At 43.0% G+C, this 24595-nt stretch overlaps 1 protein-coding gene across 3 annotated transcripts in view; it reads right to left on the bottom strand.

The window, feature by feature from the left end:
* MTSS1 (MTSS I-BAR domain containing 1) overlaps window positions 1-24595 on the bottom strand; it is a 67642-nt gene that overhangs the window by 36833 nt on the left and 6214 nt on the right. For all 3 annotated transcript variants that reach the window (XM_053466440.1, XM_053466439.1, XM_053466441.1), the window contains exons 2-3: window positions 18209-18270; window positions 16333-16406 (exon numbers count right to left, since the gene is read on the bottom strand). In XM_053466440.1, coding sequence (XP_053322415.1) covers window positions 16333-16406; window positions 18209-18270 — 136 coding nt within the window. The remainder of the gene's footprint in view (window positions 1-16332; window positions 16407-18208; window positions 18271-24595) is intronic.

A 24595-nucleotide genomic window follows, 5' to 3' on the forward strand; every position in this document is an offset into this window, starting at 1 on the left:
AAGGATTAACATGACTACATTCATTAATGTAAAGGGGCCTATAGATTGTACATTTTGCTTATTAATCTTTTTCTTATTTCTAATATTTTTTATTTATTTTATTTCTAATATTTTGCTTATTTCTTAGTATATGTGTAAAAAGTAATTTTTTTATATGTGGCTAAATGTGGCATAACTAGGATATTAAGTAAATGTCGGTAGTTCTAATACTCACGCTTCCTTGTACCCTTACAAAGACTGCTGAATAAAGCGGCCACCACCAAAGAGGGACAGTAATTAAGCTAGGGGGAGAGATAACTTAATGGGGAGGAAAAATCAAGCAGATACTGAGAACAGGGTGTTAAGATGGCGGCTTCCCATGCTATAGGTATTTGTAGATAAAACACACAAAAAAAATTAAGAACATACGCGTGCGTCCAGTAGAAACTAATGAAAGCCTGGAGGAACGGACTTCATTAGCATTGCCATAAAGCATCAGCTCAGTGTGGTGATTGAGCAGGGAAAGTCACCCAAAATATCACATGACTGACAGCAATGGCCGCCTCCATGTCTGCAGATAAAGGGAGTTTATTGGAGCAAAATGAGACAAAACTAGCAGCGCTGGAGTTTATGTTCAAGGAGAAATATATTCTTTGACATGGAAATTCCCGGTTAGGTTTGAAGCAATAAAAAAAATTCAGCTATTCTACAGCCCTATAGATAGACGTGTACTAAGCCAACATTGTAAATGAAACCAACCAGAAATGCCTGCATTCTCTAATACAGGGGTGGGCAATTAATTTTCCCATGGGGCCACATGAGAAATTGGAATGGTTTTAGAGGGCCAGACCTCTACAAACTACAAACTCCGAAGCCTTGTCCATTTTGTTAACTTATGTGCTGTTTAATAAAGTTATTCAAGCCTACGTCATTGGTAGAGGTGCTTGAATAAGTAAGGCCTGAATAACTATTAGCACAGCACAGAAGTGAACAAAATGAACAAGGCTTCGGAGTGCATACCGTATTTTTCGCTCTATAAGACGCACCTGCTGATAAGACGCACCTAGATTTTAGAGGAGAAAAAAAAGGAAAAAATATTTTGAGCTAAAAAATGGGCTAAAATATTTATTACAATAACTGAATAAGCTATGAACACAGTAAGACACACGCAGTAAGACATACACAGACACAGTAAGACACACACAGACACAGTAAGACACACACAGACACAGTGAGACACACACAGACACAGTAAGACACACACAGACACAGTAAGACACACACAGACACAGTGAGACACACACAGACACAGTAAGACACACACAGACACAGTAAGACACACACAGACACAGTGAGACACACACAGACACAGTAAGACACACACAGACACAGTAAGACACACACAGACACAGTGAGACACACACAGACACAGTAAGACACACACAGACACAGTAAGACACACACAGACACAGTAAGACACACACAGACACAGTGAGACACACACAGACACAGTAAGATACACACACACACAGTAAGACACACACACACAAACACAGTAAGACACACACACACAGTAAGACCTCCCTCCCTAACCCCCCTTCTCAGTATCTCCCCTCTAACTCCCTAACCCCCCCTTCTCAGTATCTCCCCTCTAACTCCCTAACCCCCCCTTCTCAGGATCTCCCCCCCCCGCCCCGGTCACTTACCTTAAACTCCTGTGTTGGAAGCGTGAGGCGTTTGTCTCGGGTGCCGGCGCTTCACTGCTGATCGCCGGCGTCTGACGTCATATGCCGGCGCCCAGCGTAAAGCGCCGGCACCCGAGACAAACGCTTCCAACACAGGAGTTTAAGGTAAGTGACCGGGGCGGGGGGGGACACCGGACTCATTGGTGAGTCACCAGGACACTCTTTGCGGGCCGGTCCGAGCTATTCAGCGGGCCGGATGTGGCCCGCGGGCCGTGCTTTGCCCAGGTCTGCTCTAATACGTGCAACGAACCTGGCTAGAATGTGACAAAAGTAATGGAATTCTACTATTTCACTCAAACAAAAAGGGTGTTGCTGTTTCCATTGACTTTTGACTCTAAAAGGGTCATGGGAGCCTCCCTGGGATTTGAAGGTTTTTTTTCTACTTTCGGGTCGTTATGAAGGTGCAATGAATGGGAGATTGAAATGTCTGTTCCGGGTCCACGATTTCATACAATAGAGTAACAGTTTGGGAATTTCACACAAATACACCATGTTATCATGGCATTTATATATTAAACGCTCATATCTCTTTAAGACATGCCAATATCCAAATAAAAACATATTCACAAATCCCCCAAAAATATATCATATCTGTATCAAGATCGACAGAGACTAATGATTTGCTAAAGCAAAAGGTCACTTTGTTTATCCTCTTGGACCTCTCAACACAACTGATCTCTCCCTTCTCCTCCAACTTCTCCATTCTTATGGAATCTGGCACATGGCTCTCTCCTGGCTAAAATCCCACCCCACTGACCGTACCTTTAGTGTCTCCTTCACTGACATTTGTTCCTCTCCCCTAACTCTCCCCACTGGTGTGCCTCAGGACCTCTGCTCTTATCTAGTCACACATACTCTGTAAACCGATGTCTTCTTCTGGGTTCCGGCACCACCTCTACGCCACCGATGAACTAATTTACTGCTCTTCTCCTGGTCTCTCTCTCCTAACTCACTGTCTTTCTGAAATTACACCCTAGATACCACCCCACTATCTGAAGCTCAACATCTCCAAGACTGAGCTTTTGGTTAGTCCCTCATCACCCCGATCCACAATTCCTGATATATCAATCACTGTTGAGAATTTGTTAGTTTACCCAACAAAGTTCTCTGCTATGGCATTACACTTGGCTATAATAGCTCTTTTAACCATCTGGTCACTCACTATATCCTGCCTCGTTCACCTATAGATATCTCCCAAGTATATCTTTTCTTCACACAAGATACTACTAGCTAATTCATTCCCTTTTGATAGCCCGTCTGGATTATTGCAACCCCCTACTAACTGGCTTCCCATCTCCCACCCTTCACTGCACCAATCCTTTCTGAACACCTCTGCCAGACTAATCTTCTTACGCAATTTGCTCTTCATTGGCCCACTGTACCAGTCCCCCCCACACTTGGCTCCCTATACCCTCCAGAATTCAATTTAACTGCCTTACCTACAGAGCCCTTAACAACACAGTCTCATTTGTCTCTCCAAAAACACTCCTAACAGCCCTCTTTGCTCTGTCTATAACTTGTGTCTCTTTGACCGTTATCTCTTCTTCCCATCCACATCTCCAGGATTGTACCCATGCTGTACCTCTGGAGCTCCCTATCTCATTCTCTCAGAGTTTCCACTAACCTTAAACAGTCTCTAAATTCCCATCTGTTCAGAGAAGCTTACAATCTACTCCCCTAACACCCACAACCTGCATTCTGAAGCAAACCATCTGTTCTTCCTCCACACCACTAACATCACCTTGCTAAATTCGCATCATCCTTCCGTCTCTCTCCTCCTTCTGTACCAATACGTCTTAACTTGTGTTGGTGTTATTGTGTAATGTTAATGTTATGTTAAAGTTTCACTCTCCCCCATTGTAATAACTCTACATAATCTGCTTTGACTCTATAAATAAAATGTAATAGGGTTAAGATAGATAAATAGATTTAAACCTGTGTGTTCACCTGTATGTGCGTCATGGTTTTTAGTTACGTAACAATGAAAAAGGATGATGATTGGGGTTTTTTACTAGCATTTCCATAGAACAAGATGGCGTCACGTAAGATTTGGAGACCACATATGCCCCCTCTTCAGATGTAATGATGAGGAGTGTGGAGACAAAAAACAAAAACATGAATAGAAAACACAATTGAGGACTTTGGCCATTAGGACAAACATCCAGCAAGTGTCAACGGAACGCACTGAACATTAGATGATATAATCTCAATGTAGCTACAGATTTTATTTGCTCAGTCAACTGATAAGAAGTGCCTGTGTGCCAGTTTGCCTTGGGGTGACACGTCTTAAATTGATCAATAAATTGTATCCTGAAAGATACAAGAATGAATGCAAGAATGAATAATGCCTCTGTAGGCACAATACTGACGACACCTGTGCTGGAAGACCACTTCCGATATATAGAATATTTCATAATATTAAACCTTCTTGGTAAGAAGTACGGTTAGAATAGGCCTCTACGGACATCTAAATGTAGTGGTGTGGATCAACAGCCCAGGTACGTAACTGTAAAGAAATAACTGATAAACTTAGTCAACAACAGGCCAGATTGGGGTCACCTCATGTCAAAGGCAATAGCCTACAACGCTCATCAAAGGCGGATTGGGGATTACAGGGGGGTTATGGTTCAACAAAACCCATCACTAGACTCCCTCTGGATCAATTACTGACCCATTGCCACAGTAACATTTAGAAATATGAACGAGAGCCACATTTGTCGGCAACTTCTAAGCGTCCTTTCAAGTTCGATCCGGTTTAGCCATTGTGCCAGGAGCACAGTGAGAACGGGACCCGACTCCTCTGGATTCATTTTCATGAAACTTAAAACCTCTCTATAAATGTTTCATGTATACTCCACCGGTAATCAGAAGAGCAGAGCACAGAAAGACGACTTACAAAAGAAGAGCTTAAACGAGAGAAGGACCGGTCTTCCAGAGACATTGCTAAACATGTCCTCTCTGCTCTCTGCGGATTGAACAGGCTGAGTTTTCGGGGATCCATGTTTTCTTCCAAAAAATAAAATAAAAAATGCATTACAGATGCTTTAAAAAGAATCCATAACCTAACCTTCATTGGGCTTTGTATGAGTAACAGCAGTAGTAGCACTTAGTCCCCACATGCCGATCGTGGGGATGGGACGTCCTTTCCCGGGGGGGGGGTGTTACTCCCTCAGACCCAAAAAGCGTGTGAAGGACGCACGGGACCAGATAAAATGCTGCCCTGCAGTATGTGGGATGTATAGACTGATGGAAGGGAACCAATACGTGTTAGTATGTTACTGTGTGTGTCAGTGGCTCCTAATTTTCTTTGGCTGGCTATCCTAGAACCAAACCAAATGTGTAGACCCCTGCCTCCTAATACTGCTTTGTTAAACAGGGATGGAGGTTATTTTTTGTGGGATTAGAGAAATTGCATGTTGCAAATAGAACGTGGATTATATAGGAGGCACGGAAATCTGTACATAGCAAACTTGTCAATCGCTCCAACAGAAAAGGCTTGTACTCAAAGCTGAAGACCTGAATGAATTCACGAGAGATCAAGTGAAGTTAGAACACAATAATAATCAAAACGGACTGGGATTCCCCATAAAATATCTGTAAATGAAGAACGTGCACGTATAGGAACCTGGAAAAGTAGGTGGCGTAAGAAGAATTTGCAGGGAAGGTTCTCATTTGTCAGGTTTACAATGATTGAAAGGGGATGGGGAGAAAGTAGATTTTGGAAGGGCATAGAGCAGCGATAGAGAAATTTTAAATAATACTTTTTATTATAGTTTATCTTTAAGAACCCGTTCAGTACTAAAGTTAATGTTCTTTTAAACACATGGACACTCCTCTGGCGCTGCAGCTGCGAGGGACGGCAGGTAGAGAACCAGGTGGGTGATCTCCATCCCAAAAGGTTCTATTTCCCTAGATATTTAGGAATTTGTTGGTGGAGCACAGGCGTCCACGGACTGAGTCTGTAAACAGCGGGCAACAACGCAGCATTCAAAAAAAACATGCTTGCAAGTAGACACACAGCTTTCAGCAACACTGTCGCCATACAGTTACTAAACAAAGCCCTTATCACTGTGTACAATGTGACAGCTGCGGTCTCGACAATCGTCAATACACAAGACAGGCCCTTCTACCAGACAGCCGTCCTGAACACCCCCAGTTTGCAGTCTATTCTTAGCGTATTTGCTTTCTTTAGAACACAATCAAAACAACCTAGAGAAACTGCAACACATACGATGATCTCACCGCTGCCCCCCCCACTCCTCGCCAAATACAAGAACAGTACTGTATGCAGAAAAACTCTACAAAAACAACCCAAAAAAATAACAATGACGGACTGCAATACGAACATTCTTATGGTCTCCGCTAGATAATCCTGAAATTCTTCTAGTGCTAAAGATATTTCTTTTCTTCTGTGCATAATATTTGTGTGACGGATTTACGTTTCTATTCGGCTTGACGAAAAAAAGCAGTTTTATTGTAATTTATCTTTTATTTTTTTATTTATTATTTTTTATATAATATTTTTATAAAAAGACAATCCCGTATAAAAAATGATTCCATATAAATACAATAAATTAATCTCAATTCATTTAATTGTATTAATCTTAATTTCTCATGGATGATTTTTAGATTCATTCATACACTATTATCAGAGCGTAGAATTAATACGCCAGATACAAGTTCATTACAATTTCCAATTTCATTACAATTTCCAATTTCATTACAATTTCCAATTTAAATTCCTTTAACGTAATTATTATATTTATCAATATTTTAAATACCGGCAATCAAAACATTTTTTTAAAAAATTCTGCTATCTGCACGCCAGCCCTATATATTATATAAATATATAACACATCATCGATTCCACGACCTTATTGACCTCCAATTATTGTAACATTGTTAATTCAACATGTTCCGTCCTATGTTTCTGAATTTAAATATAATATTCCTTTTGAAAAAATAGTTGCTTTTAGGTTTTTTAATCTGGTGAATCCCGGCCATCTGCTCAACTGTTCAAATAAAGGTGTACTTAACAAAACTGATAAGTAAATATTTTTAAAAGCGAGACCAGGACAACGCGCAGCCCGGTAAGACTAAAGCAAATAACATGAAGGTTGTGCGACTTGCAAGTTAATAATGGACTATTTTAATTATTATTATCTTGTATTTCTATAGGGCAAACAATTCCCGCAGCCCCGCTTACCGTCCATACATTTTTATTTTCTTTTAGATAATTTTTAATTGTGTGCCGGGCTCTACATTCCGTAATCCTACTGAAGACAATGTAAAAAGAAAAAGTAAACTTAAAAAGGGAAAAGTTATTATTATCAACCATTATTTCTATAGTTATTGATCGGCGGACTAAGACGGACCGATACGTTAGGTAATGCAGTCCAGAAAGTGCTAGAGGTTTGTATGGCACCCAAACTTGCTCCGTTTATTCATTTGCAATCGGTGTAGGAATTCCGCGCATTGTCAATAACCATTTGTTGAAATAAATATGCATGCAAATAGAAAAGCTATTTTAAGGCACGGTTTATTAATAGTAAACAGACATGATGGTGTCACCTCGGCAGCAGGCAAATGAAGCAGTGTTTCCTCCCCAGTTAAACACTTTGCGTGTGTATATAACTCTACTGCTCCAAAGTTTGGGGTCACTCAGCTGTTTTCATGGAAAACAAGGACATTTCTTGCTTTAACATAATCGCAAAAGGGTTTTCTAAACATCAATTAGCCTTTTAAACTTAAACTTGGATCGAACACAACATGTCATTGGAACACAGGAGTGATGGGAGTGATGGGAGTGATAAAGGGCCACTGGAACACAGGAGTGATGGGAGTGATGATGGAGTGATAAAGGGCCTGTGTGCGCTTATGAAGATATTCCATTAAAAATAATAATTTACATTAACAACATCTGCGCTTTATTTCTCATGCATTTCATGTTATTTTAATGGACATTTGTTTTTCTTTCAAAAACCAGGGGAATTTCTAAGTGACCCAAAATTTGGTTCCCGTCTCCTTTTCCGCAGCTCAGCTTCTTCTCTTGCCTCTTCTTATTCTTCTTTCTTCATTTGGTTCTACCTGGTATCAGCTCTGTTATCCAGGTACTTCTACAAGAATGTGGATCCTCCGTACACACCCTCTCCCCGATTGGAGGAACGGGGGAGAGGATGTCCCTCGATTGGAGGAACGGGGGAAGAGGGTGTCCCTCGATTGGAGGAACAGAGAAGATGGTGTCCCTCGATTGGAGGAACGGGGGAATAGGGTGTCCCTTGATTGGAGGAACGGGGGATGAGGGTGTCCCTCGATGGGGGAACGGGGTAGAGGGTGCCCCTCAATTGGAGGAACGGGGGAAGAGGGTGTCTCTCGATGGGAGGAACGGGGGAAGAGGGTGTCCGCATGGTGCGCGCTGTGAGGTAAAAGGTAAAAGGAAAACAAGGTAGTTTAATTTTATATCAATAAGCCAAACCCTGGCTGAGGTAATAAACCATTCATCTACTGAATCATTCATCTACTGTATGATGGCAGTCATCTCCAATTAATTGTCCTGCTTACTTTCTACATGTTTACCTCACTGTCACACCATGGCTTTGGTGAATGAAACCCCTTAAGAATGCTGGGTTATGGCGCATGCTTTGGATAGGGCCTCACCCCACAAAATGCAGAGGCCCAGAGAAGATACCAGAGACTTCAATACGTTTTTAAAAACGACATCACTTGATTTAAAGGGTTCTGCATAACTGTCACAATTAAAAGGACATTAACCGTAAAAATGCCACAGGAAGTGTATATTGGGCTATCAAGTCCTTAATTGGTTCGCTACGCTGATAATCTTATAAAAAGAACTTTAAACCTCTATGTGTATCGCAACAGAACTGAATCTATTCTACATCTAATACAACGGGGGAAATAGTTTTTAGTTGCACACGTTCTCAAGAACACTTCCTGCACATTAGCATCAGCGGAAAGTATACAAAAAGGGAAATTCCTTCAATATTCTGAAATGCCTGAAATTCCGTCCCGCTCTGGCGCAATTTACGTCGTTAATAAAGATGGAATGCTCAGTGTGTTCAGAGGACGTAGCTATTTAATGAAGGCACTCAAAGAAGCCATCATATCTGTTGCTAGTTGGATAATTTAACATCCCGTGGAAAGGTGATCCAGCTCAGTGGTGGGTGACGGGCTGTGTTGTGGTTACTCCAGAGCTGTTGCCACGAGATAACCATCGACCTATGGTGTCTAGGCTCGCACACAAAGACTTAATGGAAAGTTTGCTCGCAGCTTGTTCCCAAAAATTCCCAGCTGGGAGCCACTCAAAAGGTTAAGATGAAAGATTAACGCGTGACGGGGCTGTGTGGGTAATTAAGTCCTTCCTGGACATGGCGCACAAGCCAAACAGATCACAAAATACAAACAAACAACAATCTGGAATGATAGGTTTTAGCAGCTAAACAAGCCTTGTATTTGGTATTTCAATGTAACACATACAACAAAACCGTTACAGTAGATATGATATTTCCAAAATCCTACACTTTAAAAAAAAATATTATTATTAACAGATTAAACAATGTATTTATCAGAAACCTACCCGACGGCCACCCCATAATAAAAGTAAAACTCAGAAAAATCTTATTGCATTCTTATACAATGGTATTTGCTAAATACGTTGGTAAAATTCCATAGGAATATCCGCCTTAAATTCCTGTTGTCTGGATTTGCCTGATTAATCCTCTTCATTATCTCTCCCTTATTCTTAACTTCCTGGTTGTTGCTGATTGGTTGCTGCAGCCTTTGCAAGGCGGGCAGGAGACGGGGATAATATCGGGACAGGAAGTTGATCAGATAACGCTGAATGCCCCACATGGATACAATGCTTGTATAATGTTATACAAACTACCAATGTTCCTCGTCAATAGCTTCGCGGAAGCCGAGGAAGGATTTTCTGGTCGTGTGTCCTATATTCTGGATCACGTGACGCGTTTCCATGGCAAAGACCCTCACCCTACACAAAAAGCCTCGCAGGCACCGTGCTTAGCATTGCAAGGCATCGTTTATGTCATAAATGCTCAATTTCAAGGAGGACGTGAATATCAGCCCCTATCTCATCCTATATCCTCACAGCATCACCAATGGACGGTGAACTGTTACCATGGCAATTATTTCATCCGCAGTGCTAGGGGGGGGGAACCTTGGTAGGAATCATCAAAGCAACACTAATTTTGGCTTCATATGAATTGAGAAACAAGCTTTAATGCCGACCTTCAAAGCTGAGGTGGAACAATGGTTACACGCATACCCTCGAATAAAATAATAATAATCTAGTGGATTTAACATGGCCGTGACGTCAATACCAAGAAGCCAATTATACTTATTAACAGGGACATTGTGAAGCCCAACATAGTCCATAATCAGCTACAGCGTGTACAACTGTGCCAACCCAAAGCTTCAACTGAATGGTGGACGATTCAGATGTTTTGGGGGCCACAGTTACCCTCTTCTCAAAGATAGAGGAAGGGAATTTTAACCATGCATGGGCTGAACAAGAAAAATGGATGTGGCCAAATTGGCCCAGGAGAAAATGGAATCGTTAGCTGGTCGATAACTTTTATGAGGCCAACATAGGAGAAGACCTCAGAGACTCTTCTTCAGAAGCTTATATCACTTTACATCTTCTTCTCTGTTGGCCCAATAAATACAAATATTTTTTGTCCACTAGGTAGCCATAAGGACCACTGCACGGGGACAGGATAAATTAATATTCGTTCACCAATCACATAGTGTTTTGCCAGACATTTATTTTCTGCATCGCCAACCCTTTCAAGAGATCCATAGACATTTTGAGACACACCGGGTCAGCAGGATAATTTATCGCAAACTGTTCAGGGAGGTTCTGTGTTGATTGTTCGGTTATATGATAATGAATTCGATCCTCTGCATCACCTCTTGCATGTAAGCGGCAATTTTGTTTCTAAGCATCACCTCCCCTAACTCACTTCTGCCTGGCGTTGTAGAGCTCGGTGTCACAGGTAGCCGGCCGACAGATGCACCGACATGCGTTCTTCAGACTTACAGCAACAGGTGAGTGACGCTATATAAACATGTCTCCATTAGAACGGAGAAGAATGGTAACCACGGTCACACTGGGATCTTTATCCAAAGAGCACACAAGCCTAAGTGGATATATTATTAAATATATTGAGCCGGGACTACTTTGTGTAGCTTCGAGGCGGCAACATGACTTGGAAACCAGAAAAGATGTGGCTCTAAAATACCGTATTGGCTCGAATATAGGCCGCACTTTTTTCCCCCACTTTAAGACTTTAAAGTGGGGGTGCGGCCTATATTCGGGGTCTAGCGCCCGACGCCAGGGACATGCAGTCCCGGGCGCCGGGCAGGCAGCGGGGTTAGGATACAGATCCCCCGCAGCGGTGCAGGGGACCTGTATCCTACTCCCCAATACGCTCAGACAGCCTCCCCTGCCAGCACTTCCCACGGGGGGGTGCCGGCACGGGAGGTTGTCTAAGCGTATCGGGGAGTAGAATGCAGGTCCCCTGCACCGCTGCGGGGGATCTGTATCCTAACCCCACACGATGCGTTTTACCTCTGCCCCCCCCCCGGACTTACCGGAGCAGACTCCTGGGTGTCTTGCGGGGCCGGCGGGGGACATCTACGCAAAACAACTTCCGGTGCCAGCACTGGATGTGCCGGCATCGGAAGTTGTATACGCGTACTGCGTAGATGTCCCCGCAAGACGCCCGGGAGTCTGCTCCGGTAAGTCCGGGGGGGGGGGGTTCAGAGGTAAAACGCATCGTGCGGGGTTAGGATACAGATCCCCCGCAGCGGTGCAGGGGACCTGCATCCTACGCTTAGACAACCTCCCGTGCCGGCACCCCCCCCGTGGGAAGTGCTGGCAGGGGAGTCTGCTCCGGTAAGTCGGGGGGGGGGGGCAGAGGAGGACAGTGGTAGCATATCTCGGGGAGGGAGGACAGTGACAGCATATCTCGGGGGGGCGCAGAGTGGCAGCATGTTTTTTTTGGTGCTTTTTTAAAGAAAAAAACTTTTTCTTTAACCCCTTCGAGACAAAGGCTGATTTTACTTTTTGTACCCTTTGTGACAATGGCCTTTTTAACATTTCTGCGCTGCTTGTGTTTAGCTGTAATTTTCTTCTTTCCCGTTTACTGAACCCACACACATTAGATATTGTTTTTTTCAGGACAAGAAGGGCTTTCTTTAGATGACATTGTTTTGATTGTATCATATTATTTACTATTAAAAAAATTATAAAATATGGTGAAAAATTTAGAAAAAAATGACTGTTTCTAACTTTTAGTTGAAAAATCTTTTACTCATCTATAAAAGGTAATGAAAAAACCTGCTAAATAGATTCTACTATTTGTCCTGAGTTTAGAAATACCCAATGTTTTTATGTTTTTTTGCTTTTTTCTACCCATTATGGGGCAATAAGTACAGGTAGCGTTTTGCTATTTCAAAGCCATTTTTTCCAAATCTGGTAATTCTTCCCTCCTTGTGCCATTTCGGGTATCTTTGAACCCGGCCAATGCAATTTACCCCATCAAGTCATATATTTTTGAAAACTAGACAGCCCAGGGTATTCCAAATGCTAGTATTTTAACTCTTTCCATGCACCATATCTACCACCAGTCTTTGTCAAACTTTATGGTAGTCATTTTTTTGCATTTGTTTTGTCATACACATTTTACTTCAGGTATGAATTAAAATGTTCTCGTTTATGTCACTATCACAAAACACCCCAATATGTGTTCAGCAACATCTCCTGAGCGCAGCGATACCCCACATGAATGATTTTGCCTGGCTGTTTGGGGGCAAAAGGGCCACATTTGGGGCATGCGCATTTTTCAATGTTGAACTTTGGCATTTGGGGATCCACTGCCCATGCCCTATTTGGTACATCTTTGAGCCGGGCCATTTCAGTGTGCCCAATAAACCCATATATTTTTGAAAACTAGACACCCCAGGGTATTTCAAATGCTAGTATTTTAACTCTTTCCATGCACCATATCTTCCACCAGTCTTTGTCAAACTTTGTGGTAGTCATTTTTTTGCATTTGGTTTTCCACACACATTTGAATTCAGGTATGAATTAAAATGTTCTCGTATATGTCACTATCACAAAACACCCCAATATGTGTTCAGCAATATCTCCTGAGTACAGCGATACCTCACATGAATGATTTTGCCTGGCTGTTTGGGGGCAAAAGGGCCACATTTGGGGCATGCGCTTTTTTCAATGTTGAACTTTGGCATTTGGGGATCCACTGCCCATGCCCTATTTGGTACATCTTGGAGCCGGGCCATTTCAGTGTGCCCAACAAAACCATATATTTTTCAAAACTAGACACCACAGGGTATTTTAAATGCTGGTATTTTAACTCTTTGCATGCACACATTTTACCACCAGCATTTTTTCAAAGTTTGCAGTAATATTTTTGTGTGTGTATTTTTCCCCCACACACCTACTTTATGTATGAATTTACAGCTCCTGGTATATGCCGCTGTCACACGACACCCCATAATGTGTTCAGCAACATCTCCTGAGTGAAGTGATACCCCACATGCATGGGTGTGTCATTTTTTGGGGGAACTAAAAGGCCACATTTGGTACGTGTGCATTTTTCTAATTGGAAATTAGATGTGTGGCCATCCTTCCCCCCGTGTTAATTGGGACGTTGTTGAACCTGGCCCATTCAATTTACCCCATCAAATCATACATTTTTTAAAAGTAGACACCCCACGGGCATTTAATATGCCAGTATTTTAACTCTTTCCATGCGAGAATTGTTTTAAGCTAATGTGCTAACTTTAGGACTTGCTCACAAAAATATATTTTTTATATATATATATTTTTTTTTTTTTATTATTTTTTTTTAAAAAAAAATTTAACATTTTTTTTCAACTTGGAGGTTCCCCTGATAGTGACATCAGTGGGAAATGATTTTTACATTTTACTGTTTTTTTACTATTTTTTTCTAATTATTATTAATTTTATTTTATTTTTTAATTTATTTTTACTAATCACACTGTGATTAGAAAGCTGGGCTCCATTGACTTGCATGGTGAATGCAGTACCTGTATTCAACCTGCAAGTGGAGCCAAAGTTCTCTAGATGGTCTGGACCATCTAGCTAAATTTTAAAATTTGTTGGTTCCTGTTACAGGACGGCGGCCATCTTCCTTGATGGCGAAGATTGCCGGTAGCTGCGGCTGTGACCGCTCTCCGGAGCGGTCACAGCCCATCAAAAGGTTAGTGTTTGGTGTCGCTGGATGCCTCCTGATCGAGGCATTCCAGCGACACCATTTAAGTTTAGGAGGCGATCGTCGATCGCCTCCTAAACGCTTTTAAAACGGGCGTCCGCCGCCATACAAAGTATGGCGGATGTTGACGCCCCGTGGAGGGGCCAGAGATGGCCCCTTCGTGCCGATCGCGGCGTTGCTGAATGCCTCGAGGTCGAGGCATTCAGCAACGCTTTTTGGGTGCAGAAAGCGATAGTAGATCGCTTTCTGCACCCGTTTAAAGACGTGCCGGTCCTGGCACGTCAATTGTCGTAAAGCACATGCTTTTCCGTGCCGTGCCAGGACCGGCAATTGTCATTAAGGGGTTAAAAAAGCACCAAACTTTTAGGGTGCGGCCTATATACGGGGGCGGCCTATATCCGAGCCAATACGGTACTTTTTATAGAATATTCAAAAATGTAGAATTTTCATAAAAGTTTATACCTCTATCCATTGTAACATTTTAAGGTGTCGCTCCATTTGGATTAAACTTTATTGGCAGTCTCCAGTATGTTATAGGGACAGTTTAATGTCCCCGACACGCTCCACTATAGAAAAATGCATATTAAAGTAACCCTAACCCTCTGCGAGTATTTAATATGCGTTCTTCCAAATAAACAAAAATGGTTACTTAAGACAGAAGCTGCAGCCCTGCTGCCAAAGCTGCCCTCTTTCGCAGTGATCTGACATTCCTTGCCACTGATTGGCTGCTTGAAGTTGTCAATCAGTGGCAGGAAAATGACCTCATTGAAATCAATGAGAGGACTTTACACACATATACACGGCTGGAGGTGACTGTATCACGTGTAACACTTGTGAATAATTAATTTAATTCCTTCAGGATTCCACAAAATACTATTATATACATTTTTGAAGATGATCCCCGATTGCCCACATACCACCTCTCTCTATTTTCTTTTATTTATTTCCCCCCCTTTCTGTATAAAGCTAGGTAGCTGTACAACACAGAAGCTGCCCTGCGAGTGCTGATAACAGAATAACCTTTTTTTTTTTGAGAATTTTGTTCATCCGCAGAGAACTACAAACAGGCTTTCAGGCACCGAACATCAGTGACAGGCTTCACTCGATCCCCGCTGCTAATATACGGACACTGAATGGGACAGGACTTCTGCTGACTAAGGTTAAGTTCTTTCATAAACTGGATTGTGGGCAATAAAAACAGCATGTGGGCCCTGCTTACAGCAAAACACAGAACCAGTCCTGCTGCGGGGTATACGGCTTCAAGAGCTTATGGACGGGAAGGATTAGTTACTTTGAAGGAACCGCTAGGCTAATTTAACTCTTTGGACTGAGATATAGATATATATATGTATATATATAGCCTAGTACAGTACCTTGGCTTTAAGCCCCATCTAGCATGACCGATGATTCCCATGGTTGAAAGGCTTTTTATACGTATATGTGTGCGTGTTTTAAACGGTTAATACTAAGAAAGGTTCCATAGGCCATTTATAGCAACAATGGAAAAGTCAGACGTTTTAACACCGAATGCAGAAAATGAGACATGGGATTAGAGAACGGCTTAACATAAAACTTGGCAGCAGGTAACGCAATACACAAATCGTATAAAAATACACAGATTTCAAGTAGACTGTGAATTTTCAAACAAAACCTCTTGTGCGGTAGAAAAATACATTTTAAGGCAGGGACCGAGGACAAACGTTGCATTGTTTGTGTATTATTAAATACATCTTACATGTAACCTGCTGCCCAACTCTGTTTGACTTGCCCAAGTGTTGGTCCTGTCTAAAAGTTTCTGCAAAACATCAACACCAGGGAAGGTTCCACAAGGACATTTTCAAATGGGCTCCTCGAGGGTTTCTGCCCTTTTATTGGGTTCCCTATGACGGTCCAAGCCTAACCTGGACAGGGTCGGGGTCCATTAAGCCAGCCAAGAGACCAGAGAGATATGTAAATGTCCGCTCATTAATTAGACAGTGTACGCTCTGATCAGTTCTCTTTTAGTTATGCGAGAGCCTTGGTGCCCAACGTGACTCTTCAGTCCATACTTACAAATAAAGAAAGTACTTCATATTTACAAAGAGATATCTCCTTTTCTACAACACTTTGTTTTATTTCCTTGAACTCATAAGTTGTTTCCCAACATAATCATCTTTACTAGGTTGATGTCCTAAAAGCTTTAGAGCAGAGCACCGTTAAGCGAAGGACATGTTTAGGGTTCTAGAGGTTGACAGCAGTACCACAGCAGGTCTCCGTACGCCCCACATTATTTGCCTCTATACATCAACGGTGCCAAACCACACGCTTACCTCTGGTGTTTGTCGCCATGTCAGCTACCTTCTGAAAGGCGTCCAAAAACGCTGCAGCTGCCACCACAGTAGTTCTAAAAAAAAATACAAATAAGAATAAAATAGTCATAGTAGACCAGCTGCTTGCATCTGTATGGGATAGAAGCAGTAACCGATATACTGACTGCTCGGTCCCGTCAAATTTCCATTGTGCCCCTCTTTGGGGATTCTGCAGAACCCACCATACGTATTTAGCCCTCTCCCCACCTCCCAGCTAGTTGCCACACACGTGATATACTTGCCAACCCTGGCTTGGGGAACAATGTGGATGGGGGTCTGTTCAGACCCCCCCTGCGCAATCACAGAAAGAGCTCCCATTGGCTGCTTGAAGCAGTAGACCGTCCCTTTAAGGAACAGCAATGCCCCAATTCCGTGTAAAATTTTTATACATATATATGATGTGTGGATTATATTACCATTACGGTTTTTTAGTTTTTTTTTTTTTTTTTAAGGTTTTAGTTTATGCCCAAAAATAGATTGTGCAGAATGAATTCAAACTCCCATAATCCTCAGCCAGCAAAAGGCTTTGACAACCGCTGCAGCGGCTCAGTTCACCGGGGAACAAATCTATTAGGAATGACAAATAGAAAATGATAATTCAGTCCACAAATCACATGGATTATCCCCGACTCCCAATCTACCTTCTCGCTGCCAGTGATACATTGTTTCGCTTCCCTCCGCGTACCGTTAATAAAACGTTTAACGGCAAAGTGCGGTAATATTTGTATAGCCGGCTGGTAATTCACACCAGATCTCACTCGGCTTTATAATATCCGAGATGAAATTTACATTTTATGCAGAATAAGGAGAGGAAATCGCCAGCCAATAGTGATCTTTTATTCTTTGCTCTCCCTTAACCTAAATCTGCCTGCGCTACCCGGTTCTTATGTTACTATGGCAACAGATTTGCCTATCTTCTCTAGTGAACCCCTGCCCTGCCGCACACAGAAACTGGAGGGGGGGGGTGGAGGAGGGATCAAGAGCCGTCGTGTATGGAGGGTTTGCGCACGGAAATACGTCAACCTAAACACTTCCCCCTCTCCTGGTATCTGCGCCGGATTCAAGAAGAAATCCCATTAACACTTTCAATGATAGAGCCCCAAATTCTGCTGGACCACGATGCCGGCCATCTACAAGGAATAATTGGCCGTGAATGGCTTTAGTCATTGGGTCGACCATTCCAGCTGGAATGACCCCCTTTAAATGAGACCTCGGGGGGTTAATTTTACAACCGGTTAAATGGCCAATATCATTTGATTATTCATTTATTCATGTGGAAACAGAGACCATTCACCAAGCATCTCCTGTTGACCATGCATGGTCCAGGGTGGAGCCCTCACAGGTTACAATGAGTTTCCTTTATCCTGTAGCTCTTTAAAGTAAGGCATTAACAGGACAAACCTCCCGTATTCCTCAACAGAGCAGCAATAACAGTTCTGCCACATCAAGGGCAGCAGGGGGGTAACTAATTTATAAACACAGAGCTTGGAGGCAGATCAGACCGACTCGGCCCGTCTAGTCGCCCGTTTTTACCTGCTGTAAAGCCTAAAACCTTAATCAGTCATTGTCTCCTCTTTGATTCAGAAGCCGTGTGCCCATCCCATGCATGTTTAATACCCCTCACTGTTTTGGCCTCTACCTCTTCTGCTGGAAGGCTGCTCCCTATCACTGATCGTTTCATCACTCCGGAAGATGCTATATTGAGTAGAAACTCTGAAGCCAGGGATAGGAAACCTTTGTAGCTCGTTTGTAAGATTCATACGCAAAGACACTGAAATTGGCCATTACCGTGTAAATAACATCTGCGGCGTTATGACAGGCGAAGTACAAAACTTACCGAAGCTGCGACTGCAGTTTTCCTGCTTTGTTTATAAAATCTTCCCAAACGGGGTAACTTCCCTAGAGAAAAAGAAGAAAAAAAAAAAAAAGGACAATGTTACCAACAAGTCAGCTACTTTGTGACATCATATGACATCATACTGTAAATGAATAAATGAATGAGATCAAACCCGTAATCAAACTGAGCATTATGGACCAGTAAGTTATTAATATCTTTATTATAAATACGGATTTATCTATTTTATTCCATGTTTTATTTAATGTTCTTTTCAAAATATTACGTTTTATCCACCAATGTATAAAGCCAGACAATTTCCCATAATCCCTCTGTGAAGATTGCATCGAAACCCACCATCAGCCCAACGGACTTTTCAGAACGCGCATGAGCTTGTTTCTGTCTAAAATACCCCTAGGTCGATGGGGCTTTAGCAAGACTTCTTATGTGTGTTTGTGGCCTGTTGGCAGCTATTTGTGTGACAGAGTAAGACATAGATGTAATCGATAGTATATTATGTACACATTTCTTACTGTTTATATATACTCTAGTCCTCAAGGGCCAGACACAGGCCAGGAATTATGTGTATTCTTGAGCACAAATAAGTCATCTTTAATTGAGATGCCTGTGGCCTGTCTGTGGCCCTCGAGGACGGGAGCTGTACAGCCCTGGTATAGACATTATCCTAATATTGGGGCTGTACAGCCCCGTGAAATACTCTGAGTTCCTAGAGAAGAGGGACATCAGGGGAGGAAAAGAGGGATTGAGATATTCGAGTCCCAAAGAAGGACTGTCCGTCCTGAACAGGGGCACATAGAAGGTATGGTGTAGGAATGAGCATGGAGCATAATCTGGAAAGTGAGGGTTCCCCTTTAAGAAGAATCGCGGTCGTTTTACGCTACTTGTATAGGGTGCTGTCAGCAGGTTGCCATCTGAACTCTGGATAATGGACCTCATTCATGATGCCGTGAAGTAATCTTCCCCGCATCAGAGAACAGATCTGTGTCGCGCATGTGAATGGGGCATTTCCTCAGCGCACCCTCATGAAAGGCACTTTGTGAACCGGGCTCGTTGTGTAAGGAAGTCGACGTTATGCTTCGGACACAAACCCTCTTTCAGCAGCGGAAAATCTACAGCTTTCTTGTTTTTTAGGGTCACTGAATACCTTGTGATGGCGAGCGAGGTGTGTGTACCGCCAGGGGCTACTACCCTAAACGCAACCCTACTCCTCAGAACTCAGAATTTAGGGTTACCAACCCTCGTCTTGTGTGTTAATCAGGTTTTATACCATTTTAGAATTAAAGTGATTCCAACCAACTCACCCACGAGACACTTTTAGGGCCCCTTTATATTTTTGTGGTGCTGCTTTTACAAACGCTTGATGAATTTTGCACATTTTCTTTTATAAATTTTAGTAAGTGGGATCTGTAGTAGTTTGGAACGGAGGGAGTTTGGACCGGGGGCTTTTCTCTATTAGATCCAAAAGGTGAGAAGTTCTATAACAGGATTTACTATATCTCCTGGCCAACATCAGGAAGAAAGCCTACCTCTCGATCACATCAATCATTCCTTTCTCAGGTTCCTTCATTTAGAAATTTAGGTTTACGGAACTCATCGTAATCATCTGCGGTGCTATGCTGGGGAAGCTCAGATAAGAGACTTTACTACATATTTCCCACAATATTAATAAATGTACAGACTTGACTATACCGGAAAATGAAAGAAATGAAACAAGAATCTACCCATGATTTATTTTTTGGAGAATAATGTTTTTTGCCTTTAAAGTAGGCTCTCTTGGAGGTCTGTAGAAAGTTGTCTGGGGATCTACAAAGCCTTCTTTAATCCTACTTTTCTCTCCTATGTCACATTCAAAATGTAGTCTCTGGTTGTGGGTCTAGCACATGGAAGGTGTTTGGAGGCTCCCGTCATAGCTCTCCATCAGTTTCCGAGCTATGACCCCCCCCCCCATAGAGTAGTGAAGGATCGTAGGAGATCCGACCTGCTCACACTTGGAATGAGACGCCATTACTGAGTAAGATAGATCAAGTCTAACTTTCTCCTTGGTCTCCCCCACATCTGCCCATCTTAGAATGCAAAGAAAGCACAAAGGCCGAGCACTGTGTGATCTCATGGACGTTGAATATGCAAACGCATTCCCTGGAGGACCCCACAAAAGCCTGCATCTACAGCTGAAACACCATGTAACTGGCTGTTCATTCACGCAATGGAAATGGCAAGACGCCCAATGTGTATGGGAACTGATAGAGGAACACATCTGGGGTCACCTTAAATCTTTACAGTCAGATAAAGCATAAACCTATATTGCAAATGCTGTATATGACTTCAACCAAGTAAGGAAATGAATGTTCATTCTATAGGTAACCATAAAGAACCGATTCCATTCATACCGCCCCACTGAAAAGAGTTCACGTGCGGCACAACATCCCTGCAGCGTCGAAGAATAAGATATTAATAAAAACATATTGATAATATAACATCAATAAATAATTTTACTTGTGATCTATACAATTAATGTAAGTCTATGCATTTTATCACCGACAGGAAACTAAAGCCATCGTTACACAGGATACCATTGAATGGTAGAAGTTTTTGCGTGGAAGGGTCGGTATTATCATGTATCCCTATTGAGGGACAGCTCCCAAATATTTGTTTAGCGAGCGCTGTTTATCTAGGTACGTGTCCTCCCTCCCCGCTCAGTTAGCACTGCAAACCTCGTAGTCATGGGACAATGAAGCTGGGTTCAAAAATGAACAATTAAAACACAATCACCTTTTCTAGCAATGTCTTCTTGTTAGGAATTTGCCAACACCGCACCCAAAAAAGCTGAACAAACAATCGGCAACAAAAATACTTCGAAGCCAGGGAGATACGGTTAAGGGGACCCTCAAGCCACCGCACAGCCAGAAAGTGCTCCCACTGATTTCAATGGGAGCACTTACTAGTCACTGATTGGCTGGTTTAAGTAGCCAATCAGTGGCCTAGAAACCACGATAGGGTCGCAGCTGTAGTCGGTACGGCAAATCGAAAGCGAGAGGCTACACGGCTGTTAACAAAATATTAATCAGATCCAAGAAGATGGAGCCAAGAATAGGTATTCATGGCCGCGAGGCAAAGTGCATCATGTAAACTCGTCCCAAGATTATTATTATTATTATACATATTTGATGAGCAGCGGTGATAATTATATCTGTTCATTTAGCGGCTGAAGCCGCGTACGCTATGTCTGGCCTAATATGTTTATGGATTTCATCACCTCCACAAAGAGCACCGAGCGTTTGCCAAACACGGAATAATTAACCGGCCCGACGCCTTCCTCTTCTATAGTCATAATTAAAGCCGTCATAATGAAACAGGAGGCAGAGAAACTCCAGATGTAACGAAAGGCCTGACGTGACCCCGACATTCACCGGTGAAGATTTATGTTGGCAGAACGTCCTGGGTACAGACCAGCAGAAGCTGCAGCGCTGCAGAATCTGCATTTAACCATCCATGTGCCGCAGGGGTTGGAGCCACTTGACAAGCGATGAACAAAACAGCAGACGCTGGCCTGATGTCACTAAAAGACGGGCTTCCACCATACTTTTATACCCTTAAGCTATTGTCCAATGGTTGTTAGGAATATATATAGATGTAATACTTGTGGCAAGGAGTCTCATTAATAGTAACTTTATCATTTATTTCTGTTTCATGGAAGTACACCCTTACCCATGATATTCTGCTATTTGAGAAACTAGCACTTGGTTGGAAGCCTCTTGGAGATCTATGGGACGGACACACATCTATGGCACAAATGGCATGAAACGTCCTCACGCAAGCCACACAATGTCGCAAATATTTTAAAAAGGCCCCTTATTTGCAACATTACTCTGGCTTCATGTATGGCACAATTGGAACCAACGTGGGCTAGTGCCGAAGATCAGAGTCTGAAGTCCAGCTTGAAAAGGCGAGACACAACTGTAGCGACTAATGGATTTATCAGCCATAATATTATGACCGCCTGCCTAATATCGTTTAGGTCCCCCCTTTTGCTTCCAAAACAGCCCTGACCGGTCGAGGCACGGACTCCGCTAGACCTCTGAAGGTGTTCTGTGGTATCCAGCACCAAGACGTCAGCAGCAGATCCTTTAAGTCCTTAAGTTGTGAGGTGCGTCCTCCATGGATGCGTCCTGCTAAGCGACGTACCCGGCCATCACCGATTCATCAGACCGGCCACCTTCTTCCATTGCTCTGTGGCCCAATTCTTATGCTCACATGTACATTGTAGGCGCTTTCTGCAGTGGACATGCAAAAGCAGATCCTTTCACATTCATGTAGATTAGTAACATAATCGCACATTTGTTGCGACACAATATGGCGGACAGGGTGAATGATACACCAAGGTACACAAAATGGGGGACATAGAGTCGGGTATTCGCTGCACCCCCGTTGCATTCTGGGCTTCTCTTGGCCTCATTAAATCAGGATGACAGCCAATATTAGGACGCTTGGCTTCCCTCGTCTGCAGGGACCGGCGCATGCGGTTTCCATGGCGATATCAGCATTTGCTTTAGGTGACAAAGGGTTATCTGTTCTGTATAATCTCCCAACCAGGATGGGAAACGTTAGATCAGGATTTAGCAATATACGGCATATATGGGTCTTCAGCGGTTGTCGAGGTTAAACTCTCATGACTTTCAGCCAGCTTTCATAGTCACTGTAGGCAATTTACTATTAAAAAACAACTAAATGTGCCTTTTATATGAATGGTACCACAGACAGGTGATCCATGTAAAAGAGGCTACCAGCGCAGGGTTGTTCTGGTTTTGGGTCCTGGGCAAAATACACATCATGCTTCCTGGATAAAGCAGGCTTGCTCCCACAACACTCAGCCGGCTGCTGTCTGTGATGGCCCCTCCGGCTGCACAGGAGCCTCATTAACGGTGTCCAGAGAAGGCTTTGAATTGTAGAAGAGTCTTAGTGTGTTAAAGGCAGTGCAGTCCCGCTGATTCAGCTCCTTGGTAAACAATATAGCCATGAAAAATTAGATAGGACTCGCCAAACTTGGGGTATTTAACATAGTGGCCGGCTGAGCGATATACAGTATGACGGCAGCCCCAATATTTACGCCTCAGATACATGTTTTTAAATAATTTTGCATAGGAAGAATGTCTGTCACACAGATGACACTTTTCCTTATAACAGCCTATATCCATACAGATATTTCTAAGCTCCGATGATATACCGACACACAGAAAGAGAAGAGCGCAAGGTTACTGATATATACCCATCGGGTCCAAAAGCATAGCAGAGCTTTAAGACAGGGCCACGGAGGTCGAGGGCCACAGAGGAGCCCGCGCGAGATCACACAGATACCGGCAATCACTCGCTATTCCTGCAAAAGCTCCCGCGTGGCGGAATGTGCCGCCGAGAATATGTAGATGTGGCGTATTAACAGCCACGCAGCGATGCAGTACAGCGCAGGCACGCACACACACTTACACATTCTGTTAGCCCTGTCTACTGTGAAAAACAAGCAAACCCGCTCCAAATGTCACACGTGTTTGCTTTAGTTTGCACGCTAGTTTTTTTTTCTCTTCCTGGTGACACATTCCTGCATTTTCTTAACGTTTCCACGGCCCTGACCCACTAGTGGCGACGGAGTACAGGAGATCGACTTGGAAAAGGACGCGGCGGGTCACGGATCTACCCAACGGCACCGCCAATGGAACATATACAGAAGTGAGCACCATCTGTACGATCCACATCAATGTAACAGAACAGGGTGCAGGGGACCAATTACTCATAGAAACAAGAAAAGTTTTATTTTCTGCTGCATTGGCAACAAAGATTTTCAACCTATCGGTGCTCTGCAGTACTAGAATCAAGCACGCTCAAGAGAATATACCTAAGGCAATATATCAGCGCCGTCTCCTTGTGTCACATGACTATGGGCAAGAATTAAACAGTCCCAGAGAAAATAGTTAAGGTGAAAAATATTTTTTTCCTGTATTTTTTATTAAATATGTCCTGTACCCCCAATATTAACATTAAAAAAAAAATTCTATGCTAATAAAATATTGAATACAATGTCTATAAGACAGCGATGTGCTTACGACCAGCTTCCATTCGGGTGACGTCGGGTGGGATGTCTACAAGACCACGCAGGAACCTATAGAGGACGCCGAAGCCGACACAGCATGAAGGAGTGTTACGTGAAAAGGCGTCCCCCGTCTTGTATTTGATGTAAAGTACTGCGTGTGAAATGTGGAGCAGGTGTGGGCTCATAAAGCCTGCCATCAAAGGCCCAGGGCCGGCTACAACATGTGGATCGCGTAGCCCCCTCTTCATAAAGGCAGAACGGGGCAGATCACAGCCTGCGAGCTCCTGCGA

The sequence above is a fragment of the Spea bombifrons genome, chromosome 5 (assembly GCF_027358695.1).
Source record: "Spea bombifrons isolate aSpeBom1 chromosome 5, aSpeBom1.2.pri, whole genome shotgun sequence".
Taxonomy (NCBI): domain Eukaryota; kingdom Metazoa; phylum Chordata; class Amphibia; order Anura; family Pelobatidae; genus Spea; species Spea bombifrons.